The 13,170-nt window shown below is 36.6% G+C and overlaps 1 protein-coding gene across 1 annotated transcript in view; it reads left to right on the forward strand.

The window, feature by feature from the left end:
• Positions 1-13,170, forward strand: part of COL24A1 (collagen type XXIV alpha 1 chain) — a 430,389-nt gene that overhangs the window by 309,293 nt on the left and 107,926 nt on the right. Inside the window, exons 34-37 of the mRNA XM_022580934.3 lie at positions 2,581-2,634; positions 3,047-3,100; positions 4,433-4,486; positions 4,643-4,750. Coding sequence (XP_022436642.2) covers positions 2,581-2,634; positions 3,047-3,100; positions 4,433-4,486; positions 4,643-4,750 — 270 coding nt within the window. The remainder of the gene's footprint in view (positions 1-2,580; positions 2,635-3,046; positions 3,101-4,432; positions 4,487-4,642; positions 4,751-13,170) is intronic.

The following is a 13,170-nucleotide window of genomic DNA, read 5'->3' on the forward strand; positions in this document are numbered from 1 at the left end:
GCTGTTGCATTCAACTAGTTAAGAAACAATGGAGGTCCGAACTAAAGTAGTCAGCATAAGTAAGAAGGGGATGTATTTGAGAAATGTTTGTTACATAAATTCTGGAGAACCTGCATATTTGTGGGATATGGAAAGTAAATGGGAAAGAGAAGTCAAAAATTATTTCCAGATTTCAACAGGATGGATGGCAATATCGTTTCCTGAGACAAGAAAAGAAGAATGTTAGTCATAATCTGCTACTCTGCCCAAGGTAAATGGTTAACAGGTAGCAGACCCTGGCTTTGAATCCACATCTGATTCAAAAGCCAATGCTGAAAAGCTGTACTATGCCACGTCCATCCTCTGAGTCTAAAAAAGCAGAGGAAAGTCATACCTCATAACTTGAAAAAAAAATTTTTAATAGGGTAGGAGACAAGAATCTGTCATGATAAGGAGTAGGGGTTGAACATATTTTCTATTGAGGAATATATGCTGGTTTAGAATAGTGGTTGAGGATAATGGAAGAGGGAAATGACTAAAGACATGTAAAAGCAGATATACCTTATTAAAAGTAAAACTGAAGTAGGAGACTTTGAATTTGCATTATATTAATAATAATGATGTTAATACTAGGTAACAACTTCAGAGAACTTTCTATGTTCCTAGCAGTATTTATGTACTTTACCATATTAATGAATTCTCACAATACCCCATGAGGTAATGCAATTATCCTCATTCTACAGATGAGGAAACTAAGCCATGAAATGGTTAAGCAACTTGTTCAAGAGCAATAGCTGTGCAATAGTAGTGCAATAGCAATAGTAGTGGTAGAGCCCACATTTAAATTTAGGCAGTCTCTCTCTGCAACCCATTCTCTTAGTCACTATGCCTCTCAATATGTAATGAAGCCACTTTGCACAAGAGTGTAATTTTTCCATTGATGTTCAACTGGGAATAGAAATGGAGAAGGCAATTTAAAGTGCTAATCCAAGATTGGCATAAGAAAAGAGATACCACAGAGATCAGAAGATCAACTATTGGATTTAGCCTAAGAATAAAAGAAGCCGAGAGGAGCTGACAGATTGGGTGAAACTGGGGAATAGACGAGGTCTAGGGAATTAAAAGCAATTTTGATGTGGAAGAAGTCCTGAGAGAGTTGGAATTCTCGCTTGAGAGATAATTTTAACCTTAGGTTAGGATATTAAATTCTATCATTTCTGAGGCAGAGCAGAAACTCAGGCAGTCTCACTTCGTAGTCCTTCCTCTTAAGTACTGTAATACACCGCCTCTTATAACAGTAAAGTCACAAAGGTAACCAACAGAAAATTTTAAATAATATAACTATTTAAAAATTGGTGAAATGATGGTAAAATGGAGGGAGTTTTAAGGGAACTAAACTTTTAGCAAGGTAATACATCAACAATTAGAGGTAGATTTCTTGGTTATAGAAATAACCATTAAGAGAACTAAAAACAAATTGTTTTATAAAGTAGTTGCCACTGAGGAATGGGGCTGGGGCTTTTCATTATAAGTCCATCTGTACTATTATGCCTGTATAGCTTTTATTTTGGAAAAAGCGAAGCGAGTCTGGATTGTGGAAGCTGAGTCAAAATGGAAAATTGAACTTCTCATCTAAAATACTGTAACAACATAAGAGATATTTTAATCACTAATAATTATTAGGAAGGTTATCACCCATGGATCAGAACTATTGAGGAATCCCTGGAAGACAGAAAGCAAACAGGAAACTTCTGGTCAAGATAGTATCATAGGTTAATGGCTTTAAACTACCCCTCTACTCTGAAAACATGGGGATTATAGAATGCATATGTATGTATTTATAATTGTGTGTGTATAAGTACACATACATACATACACACACATAGAGTAAGAGAAGAGAGTGAGGAAGTAGAGAAGGGAGAGGCAGGCAGAGTATTCTCAACAACAAGATAAATGTCTCCAAGAGAAAAAATAAATAAAACAATACAACAGCAATTATAGGAGCTCGAAGCTTATAAATAGCCAGAGGTTGCAAGAAGTTATATGTTTTCAAGATAAAAGCTTCAACCAAAATCTTCCCAACTGGACCCACCCATGAAAGGGGCGTGGGAAAAAATGCCGTATATATGTATATATATAATTCATATCTTCTTTGTGTGATATATTTTATAAAACCAATAAAGAAAATGGAATTTTTTTCAAGAAGTGTATTCCAAGAGGGATCAACATAAATAGATAGGAAGAATAAAAAGTGAAAAACGCAGGGAATAGTAAGGGTATGAGGGTAGAAAATTAGAAAAGGAAATGGGAAGTAGTTTGTCTTGAGCAAAGATCAAAGGACGAGAGGAAGGGTTAGAAGAAACTGGTCTAGGCAGTCCTGATTTCTGGTGATGTTGTTTTAGCATTTGAACTGTTAAACGGTCCCAGAAATTATCTGGTCTTACGCCATGATGTTTATAAAGGAGGAGCAAAAATCCTTTCCTGGACATAGATATCCCATCCTTGGGCTGAAAATTACTTCCATCTTCTTATGAGGTTGTTATTGCCTTTATGTTGGTGAAGGAATGTGTACAAACAATGTGTCAAATCATTCTATTCTAGGGAACTTCAGGTATTGAGGGAGAATCTGGTCTGCAAGGAGAGCCAGGTGCAAAGGTAACCTTCCTAAATAGTAAAGGAGGTCTCTAAACTTTCACCATTGACTCCCCGATGTTTGCAATATTTTGGCAAACAGCCACCATCTTGGAAGCAGGTAAAGGACAGCAGATAAAAATGGAAAGTGTTCTCAAATGAGTCAGAATAAAATATTACTGAGAAAAAAATATTATCTGTCTCTCTATATATGCAGATAAGTATGTGTGTGTATATCTATACACACACACATATATATATACAGTTATATATGGGAGGGAATACAAATGAAAAAGCAAAATATTATAAATAAATTAATCTGAAGAAAAGGAAAAAATAGTGTTTTGGAACTCCTGTCTTCATGATATACCCTCCATAACTATTAGACATGCAGTTTTAGTAGAAAAGAGTTTAATCTTTCCCTTTGTTTCTTCAGGGAGATGTTGGACCTGCAGGCAGTGTTGGAGTGACTGGGGAGCCAGGGTTACGGGTACGTGCCTACTAGAAACCATTTTAATGCACTGGCCCTCCTATTTTAGAGACTCAAGACTCAGCCTAAAGACTTCAAAGATTGTGTAATAAACTTTTCTGGTGCATTATAGAAAATGTTTGTCTTTATTTTATAATTTCAAAAGCTGCATGCTAAACCCTGTTCACATTGTAATTTAGTAGCATTGAGAGTCCTAACCACACACAACCTTTTTCTCAGAATCAGATGTACTCAGCAGAATCCTTGCCAAATGTGTGGAGTCACTGTGATTGTCACTAATGTTAGCATGAAGAAGAAATTCACAAATACTAGTGATCAACTCTCATGCTATTTCTGGACCTAACAAGACAGACAGACATTGAAATCTAATTTGTGTTTAGAAAAACAGCAACAAAAAACTAGAGTCATGCAAAGTTAACAAGATTCAAAGAAATAATTGTAGATTTTTGTAGACAAAAACAATTGTAGATAATTGTGATAAGGTAGCTTACAGAAGTTATTCTAATATAGACAGTGGTTAATTTAAGCTCTGGTAAGTTTTTTTCCAAGATAACAGGGACCAAGATAATTTTAAGAGACATTTGTTTACTAAAAGGTAAAGTTGGGAGATGTATTTTGCATTCGATTTCTTTCTTGTTCATTTTCCCCTTTTTTTCAGGGGGGTGGGAAGTATGAGGTCAGGGTAATGGAAGTGTCAGCAGTTGGAGCAATGAGCAACTGTGAAGACACACTGATTAATTTACTTGTAAATAGTTCAGGTGGCAAGAGAGCCAGTACTTCTTTAATAGCTTCATAAATTGTGGCTCTACATTTCTACAAGTTCTATGTCTAGAAGACAACTTCCAAATATACCAGGGCCTTGACAGTCACCTCTTCTCTGTAAGGGAGAAAATACAGACCTTAAAAATCCGGTACACTAATTTTAACTGAATTAAGTTGTATTAATCCATGTAAATTAAGAAAAGCAAGATACTATAATTTTATGAAATTCAGTATTTACAGTCTTTGAACTAAGAAACATAGGTATAGCTGTCTAAATATCCAAAGCTACCAAATGAATATATATTACCTTTAATTATCTAAAAGGTATTAATATTCTGAGACCATCTTGTGTTTGAATTTACAGTGCTATGACTCTTTAAATCATCTTCAGAGTTATTCCAGGCAAATTAAATCATGTTCATTATACTTTCAAATACTCCTTATAAATAAAGTAGAAGTAGGAATAAATGTATATAAACCTGCTACTTCTATAGATACCAGAGGCAAAAAAATAAATTTAGATAAATGATTTAGCGAAATAATAAATCTTACATTTCTGCTACCAAATAGGGTGAACCAGGAGCTGCTGGAGAAGAAGGTCTCCAGGGTAAAGATGGAATAAAGGTAAACTATACTTTTAACATTATGATTAAGGTAGATGTTTTTGAGAACTCTTTCAAATATTAAACGTAATTTTTTATGTGCCAACAAAAATCTCTTATTGCGTGGCATAATTATTTTACTACTTTCCCTTTCTCAAAAATTTTTACTGTGTTATAGGGGAACCCAGGAAGAAGGGGACTTCCTGGAGAGGATGGAGAAAAAGGAGAGACAGGCTTACCAGGGACCACAGGGCCCCTGGGTGGACCAGGTGTAATGGGTCCTCCGGTGAGTACTGCTGGGTTCAATACTCAGTGAACTCAGTCCTCTACACACCCACACCCCCACACACAAGTGTGAGCCATACACACACATTCTTGTCTCCCTTATATGTCCATTTGGTATTTGAAGGTATGGAACTATGGCTTGAGTAAAGAACAAACCAGGGACTGATTATCAGCCTTCCTAACATCCAAGGAAAAAAGATACTTTTCCCATGTGTCACACATGCTATTGAACTTCTTCATTTTTTTCTCACTTTATTGCGACGTAATTGACATGTATTATATAAGTTATATAAGTTTACAGTGCATGACCTGTTGATTTCTTGTGCATAAATATTGCTAAATGATTCCCATAATAAGTTTAGTTAGCACATCTATCACCTCACACAGTTGCCTTTTTGTGTGTGTGGTGAGAATTTTTAAGAGTTACTGTCTTAGCATCTTTCAAGTACACAATACGGTGGTGTTAACTATAGTCACCATGCTGTACATTAGATCTCCAGAACTTACTCATCTTATAACTGGAAATTTGTGCCCTTTGACCACCTTCACCTATTTTCCCCATCTCTTCACCCCTGGCAACACCAAACAACTCTGTTTCTATGAGTTCTTATGAGTTTCGTTAGGTAACACATATTCATGAGATCATACAGTATTTGTGTTTCTCTGACTTATTTCACAAGCATAATGCTTTCAAGGTCTATCCATGTTGTTTCAAATGGCAGAATTTCCTTCTGATTATGACTGAATAATATTACATTGTATACATAGAGAACATATATATGTGTGTGTATATGATCACATTTTTTCAAATATTAGTTGACCTTATATGCATGGGTTTATCTCTGGGCTCTTGATTCTGTTCTCTTGGTCTATATGTCTGTTTTAATGCTGGTACCATACTGTTTTGGTTAATATAGTTTTGTATTGATAAAGTCTGAAATTAGGAAGTGTGATGCCTCCAGCCTTGTTCTTCTTTCTCAAGATTGTTTTAGCTATTTGGTGTCTTTTATGGTTCCATGAAAATTTCAGAATTGCTTTTTGCTATTTTGATTAAAAAAAAACTGCCTGGAATCTTGATAGGGATTATACTGAATCTATAGATTGCTTTGGATAGTATGGACATTTTAACAATATGTGAAAATGAGATTTTTTTTCCACTTATTTGTATTTTCTTGAGTTTCTTTCATCAGTGTCTTCTAGTTTTCAGTGTATAGATATTTTACCTCCTGGGTTATATTTATTCTAAGTATTTTATTGATTTTGATACTATTGTAAATGGGATTATTTTCTTTATTTTTTTCAGATAATTTGTTGTTAGTGTGTGGAAATATGACTGGGTTTTAGTAGGTTGATTTTGTATCCTGCAACTTTATTGAAATCATTTATTAATGCTAACAGTTTTGTGGTACAGTCTTCAGAGTTTTCTGTATATTAAGATGTCACCTGCAAATAGACATGGTTTTACTTCTGTTTTACTTCTTCCTTTCTAACTTGGATGCCTTTTATTTCTTTTTCTTGCCCAATTGCTCAATCTTGGACTTCCAGTCACACTTGCCATGTTCCTGATCTTGGAGGAAAAGCTTTTTTTGAGTATGATGTTAGCTGTGGGTTTTTCATATATGGCTTTTATTATGTTGAGGTACATTCTTTCTATACCCAATTTGTTGAGACGTTTTATAATGAAAGGTTGTTGAATTTTTTCCAGGCCTTTTCTGCATCTATTCAGATGATCGTATGTTTTTTTCTTTAATTCTGGGAATGTGGTACATCACATTGACTGATTTGCAGATTTTTGAGTCATCTTTGCATACCTGGAATAAATCCCACTTGATCATGGTGTATGGTCCTTTTAATATGCTATTCAATTCAGTTTGCTAGTATTTTGTTGAGAATTTTTGCATCTCTATTTGTCAGGGATATTGGCTGGCCTGAATTTTTTTTCTTGTAGTATCCTTATCTGGCTTGGCATCAGAGTAGTGCTGGCCTTGTAAAATGTCTTTGGGAATGCTGGCCTTGTAAAATTTTTGGGAAAATTTGAGAAAGTTTAGCATTAATTCTTTAAATGTTTGATATGATTCAGCAGTAAAACCATTTGGTCCTGGGCTTTTCTTTGTTGAGAGGTTTTTCACTACTGATTCAATCTCCTTATTCATTGGTCTTTATAGATTTTCTATTTCTTCATGATTCAGTCTTGGTAGGTAGTATCTTTCTACTTCTCCATTTCTTCTAGGTTTTCAATTTGCTGGCAAATAATTGTATGTAGTAGTCTCTTATGATCCTTTTTCTTTTTGTGGTATCCTTTATGTCTCCTCTTTCATTTCTAACTTTGAGTCCTCTCTCTCGGTGAGTTTGGCTAAAGGTTTGTCAATTTTGTTTATCATTTTTTTTCTGACAGTTCAGATAATATTTTTTTTCATATTGTTAAGTCCATAAGCTTTATTTTTTTAACATCTTTATTGGCGTATAATTGCTTTACAATGGTGTGTTAGTTTCTGACGTATAACAAAGTGAATCAGCTATACATATACATATATCCCCATATCTCCTCCCTCTTCTATCTCCCTTCCATCCTCCCTATCCCACCCCTCTAGGTGGTCACAAAGCACCGAGCTGACCACCCTGTGCTATGTGGCTGCTTCCCACTAGCTATCTATTTTACATTTGGTAGTGTATATTTGTCCATGCCACTCTCTCACTTTGTCACAGCTTACCCTTCCCCCTCCCTGTGTCCTCAAGTCCATTCTCTACATCTGCATCTTTATTCCCGTCCTGCCCCTAGGTTCTTCAGAACCATTTTTTTTTTTAGATTTCATATATATGTATTAACATACGGTATTTGTTTCTCTCTTTCTGACTTACTTCACTCTGTATGACAGACTCTAGGTCCATCCACCTCACTTCAAATAACTCAATTTCGTTTCTTTTAATGGCTGAGTAATATTCCATTGTATATATGTGCCACATCTTCTTTATCCATTCATCTGTCGATGGACACTTAGGTTGCTTCCATGTCCTGGCTATTGTAAATACAGATGCAAAAATAGTTCTAAAAGGGAAGTTCATAGTGATAAATTCCACATTAGAAAAAGGGAAAGACCTCAAATAAGTAACCTGACTTTACTCTTCAAGGAAGTGGAAAAAGAAGAACAAAATAAGGCCAAAGTTAGCAAGAAGGAAGTGATAAAGATTAGAGCAGGAATAAGTGAAATAGAGGATAGGAAAACAATAGAAAAAATTAATAAGAGTTGGTTTTTAAAAATGATAAACATTGGAAGTTGTACACCATCATTCACACTGTAAGACCCTAACATGAAACTGTAGCCAAAAGGTCTAACAGCACTGTAGAGTGTATATGCATGTACATACATGGCCACTCTGTCTGCAAGATGCTTTAGTGGAATGTTAGATCTAAAGCTGGAAGCCTCTTCTCTTGCAGTGTCTGCTAAAGAACGAGCATCGCCAACAAACCTACTACTGCCATTCCAACATGCCGATCAACATTAAAAAGTCGTTTGTGGACTTCCCTGGTGGCACAGTGGTTGAGAGTCCGCCTGCCGATGCAGGGGACACGGGTTCATGCCTGGTCCGGGAAGATCCCACATGCCGCAGAGCGGCTGGGCCCGTGAGCCATGGCTGCTGAGCCTGCACGTCCGGAGCCTGTGCTCCGCAACGGGAGAGGCCACAGCAGTGAGAGGCCTGCGTACCGCAAAAAAAAAAAAAAAAAAGTCGTTTGTTAGCACCTTCTTCATAAAATTTAGAAAGGACTAATTTTTCTACCCCAAAGACAGCGCCATCTTTACATCTGATTCCAATAGCTGTACTACTCTTTTCCACAGGCTTCATAGCATACTCAACGTGAAAAACTCTCCCATCAGGAGAGAATGTAGAGACTGACAGGTCATACCCAGTGCCAATTGAGCTCATCGTGCTAAAACCACTGGGACACCTAGGGCTTCAGGGTCTGAGGCATATTTTTTAATTTCCATATATTTGTGAGTTTTACAACTTTTCTCTCCTGTTGTTGATTTCTAGTTTCATACCATTGTGGCTGGAAAGTTACTTGATATAATTTCTATTAACTGTATTTATAGAGACTTGTATTGTGGCCTTACATATGATCTATCTACAGAAATGTTCCATGTGAACATTTTTTGAGAAGAATGTGTATTCTGCTACTGTTGGATGGAATGTTCTTTATATGTCCATTACGTCTGTTTGGCCTGTAGTGTTCAAATCTTCTGTTTCCTTATTAATTTTCTGTCTGGAAGGTGTAGCCATTTTAGAGAGTAGGATATTAAAGTCCCCAAACAAGATAGTATTGCTGCTTATTTCTCCTTTTATTTCTGTTAGTATTTACTTTATATATTTAGATACTCCAAAGTTTGGCACATAAATATTTATAATTATTATATGTTATCAATTAATTGACCCATTTATCATTATTAATGACCTTCCTTATCTCTTGTGACTGTTTTCAGCTTAAAATCTATTTTATCTGATATAAGTTTATTCCTAGGTATTTTATTCTTTTTGTCGCAGTGGTAAATGGGAGTGTTTCCTTAATTTCTCTTTCAGATTTTTCATCATTAGCGTATAGGAATACAAGAGATTTCTGTGCATTAATTTTGTATCCTGCAACATTACCAAATTCATTGATTAGCTCTAGTAGTTTTCTGGTGGCGTCTTTAGGATTCTCTCTATATAGTATCATGTCATCTGCAAACAGTTACAGTTTTACTTCTTCTTTTCCAATTTGTATCCATTTTATTTCTTTTTCTTCTCTGATTGCCGTGGCTAGGACTTGCAAAACTATGTTGAACAGTAGGGGTGAGAGTGGACATCCTTGTCTTGTTCCTGATCTTAGAGGAAATGCTTTCAGTTTTTCACCATTGAGAATGATGTTTGCTATGAGTTTGTCATATATGGCCTTTATTATGTTGAGCTAGATTCCCTCTATACCCAAATATGAGAATTTTTATCATAAATGGGTGTTGAATTTTGTCAAAATCTTTTTCTGCATCTACTGAGATGATCATATGGTTTTCCTTCTTCAGTTTGTTAATATGGTGTATCACATTGATTGATTTGCATATATTGAAAAATCCTAGTATGCCTGGGGTAAACCCCACTTGATCATGGTGTATGATCCTTTTAATGTGTTGTTGGATTCTGTTTGCTAGTATTTTCTTGAGGAATTTTGCATCTATATTCATCAGTGATATTGTTGTGTAATTTTCTTTTTTTGTAGTATCTTTGTCTGGTTTTGGTATCAGGGTGATGGTGGCCTCATAGAATGAGTTTGGGAGTGTTCCTTCCTCTGCAAATTTTTGGAAGAGTTTGAGAAGGATGGGTGTTAGCTCTTCTCTAAACGTTTGATAGAATTCACCTGTGAAGCCATCTGGTCCTGGACTTTTGTTTGTTGGAAGATTCTTAATCACAGTTTCAATTTCATGACTTGTGATTGGTCTGTTCATATTTTCTGTTTCTTCCTGGTTCAGTCTTGGAAGGTTATATCTTTCTAAGAATCTGTCCATATCTTCCAAGTTGTCTATTTTATTGGCAGAGTGTTGATTGTAGTAGTCTCTTAGGATGCTTTGTATTTCTGCAGTCTGTTTAAACTTCTCCTTTTTCATTTCAATTTTATTGATTTGAGTCCTCTCCCTCTTATTCTTCATGAGTCTGGCTAATGGTTTATCAATTTTGTTTATCTTCTCAAAGAACCGGGTTTAAGTTCTGTTGATCTTTGCTTTTGTTTTCTTTGTTTCTATTTCATTTATTTCTGCTCTGATCTTTATGATTTCTTTCCTTCTGCTAACTTTGGGTTTTGTTTGTTCTTATTTCTCTAGTTCCTTTACGAGTAAGGTTAGATTGTTTATTTGAGATTTTTCTTGTTTCTTGAGGTAGGCTTGTATAGCTATAAACTTCCCTCTTAGAACTGCTTTTGCCACATCCCAAAGGTTTTGGATCATCGTGTTTTCATTGTCATTTGTCTCTAGGTATTTGATTTCCTCTTTGATTTCTTCAGTTATCTCTTGGTTTAGTAATATATTGTTTAGCCTCCATGTGTTTGTATTTTTTACAGATCTTCTCTTGGAATTGATTTCTATTCTCATAGCCTTGTGGTCAGAAAAGATGCTTGGTATGATTTCAATTTTCTTAAATTTACTGAGGCTTGATTTGTGACCCAAGATGTGATCTATCCTGGAGAATGATCTGTGCAGACTTGAGAAGAAAGTGTAATCTGCTGTTTTTGGATGGAATGTCTTATAAATATCAATTAAATCTCTCTGGTCTGTTGTGTCATTTAACGCTTGTGTTTCCTTATTAATTTTCTGTTTGGACCAATCTGTCCATTGGTTTGAGTGACATGTTAAAGTCCCCCACTATTACTGTGTTATTGTCGATATCCTCTTTTAGAGATGTTAGCTGTTGCCTTATGTATTGAGGTGCTCCTATGTTGGGTGCATATATATTTATAATTGTTATATCTTCTTCTTGGATTGATCCCTTGATCATTATATAGTGTCCTTCCTTGTCTCTTATAACATTTTAAAGTCTATTATATCTGATATGAGTATTACTACTCCAGCTTTCTTTTGATTTCCATTTGCATGGAATATCTTTTTCCATCCCCTCACTTTCAGTCTGTATGTGTCCCTAGGTCTGAAGTGGGTCTCTTGTAGGCAGCATGTATATATAGGTCTTGTTTTTGTATCCATTCAGCAAGCCTGTGTCTTTTGGTTGGAGCATTTAATCCATTCACGTTTAAGGTAATTATCCATATGTATGTTCCTGTTACCATTTTCTTAATTGTTTTGGGTTTGTTTTTGTAGGGTCTTTTCTTCTCTTGTGTTTCCTACTTAGAGAAGTGCCTTTAGCATTTGTTGTAGAGCTGGTTTGGTGGTGCTGAATTCTGTTAGCCTTTGCCTGTCTGTAAAGCTTTTGATTTCTCCATCGAATCTGCATGAGATCCTTGCTGTGTAGAGTAATCTTGGTTGTAGGTTCTTCCCTTTCATCACTTTAAGTGTATCATGCCACTCCCTTCTGGCTTGTAGAGTTTCTGCTGAGAAATCAGCTGCTAACCTTATGGGAGTTCCCTTGTATGTTATTTGTCATTTTTCCCTTGCTGCTTTCAATAATTTTTCTTTGTCTTTAATTTTTGCCAATTTGATTACTGTGTGTCTAGGCATGTTTCTCCTTGGGTTTATCCTGTTTGGGATTCTCTGCGCTTCCTGGACTTGGGTGGCTATTTCCTTTCCCATGTTAGGGAAGTTTTCGACTATAATCTCTTCAGATATTTTCTTGGGTCCTTTCTCTCTCTCTTCTCCTTCTGGGACCTGTATAATGCAAATATTGTTGCATTTAATGTTGTCCCAGAAGCCTCTTAGACTTTCTTCATTTCTTTTCATTCTTTTTTCTTTATTCTGTTCCACAGCAGTGAATTCCACCATTCTGTCTTCCAGGTCACTTATCCGTTCTTCTGCCTCAGTTATTCTGCTATTTATTCCTTCTAGTGTATTTTTCACTTCAGTTATTGTATTGTTCATCTCTGTTTGTTTGTTCTTTAATTCTTCTAGATCTTTGTTAAATATTTCTTGCATCTTCTAGATCTTTGCCTCCATTCTTTTTCCGAGGTCCTGGATCATCTTCACTATCATTATTCTGAATTCTTTTTCTGGTAGGTTGCCTATCTCCACTTCATTTAGTTGTTTTTCTGGGGTTTTATCTTGTTCCTTCATCTGGTACATAGCCCTCTGCCTTTTCATCTTGTCTATCTTTCTGTGAATGTGTTTTTTGTTCCACAGGCTGCAGGATTGTAGTTCTTTTTGCTTCTGCATCTGCCCTCTGGTGGATGAGGCTATCTAAGTGGTTTGTGCAAGTTTCTTGATAGGGGGGACTGGTGATGGGTGGCGCTGGCTGTTGCTCTGGTGGTCAGAGCTCAGTAAAACTTTAATCCACTTGTCTGCTGATGGGTGGGGCTTGGTCCCCTCCCTGTTGGTTGTTTGGCCTGAGGCAACCCAACACTACACCTACCCAGGCTCTTTGGTGGGGCTAATGATGGACTCTGGGTGGGCTCATGCCAAGGAGTACTTCCTAGAACTTCTGCTGCCAGTGTCCTTGTCTTTGCGGTGAGCCACAGGCACCCCCCACCTCTGCAGGAGACCCTCCAACACAAGCAGGTAGCTCTGGTTCAGTTTCTGTTGGGGGGTCAATACTCCTTCCCCTGGGTCCCGATGTGCACACTACTTTGTGTGTGCCCTCCGAGAGTGGAGTCTCTTTCCCCCTGTCCTAAGTCCTGCAATCAAATCCCGCTAGCCTTCAAATCTGATTTTCTAGGAATTCCGACTCCCGTTGCCGGACCCCCAGGTTCGGACGCCTGACGTGGGGCTCAGAACCTTCACTCCAGTGGGTGGACTTCTG

This window comes from Delphinapterus leucas, chromosome 1, assembly GCF_059928025.1.
Source record: "Delphinapterus leucas isolate spDelLeu-1000000601 "Yukka" chromosome 1, BTC_Dleu_Yukka2, whole genome shotgun sequence".
Lineage (NCBI taxonomy): Eukaryota > Metazoa > Chordata > Mammalia > Artiodactyla > Monodontidae > Delphinapterus > Delphinapterus leucas.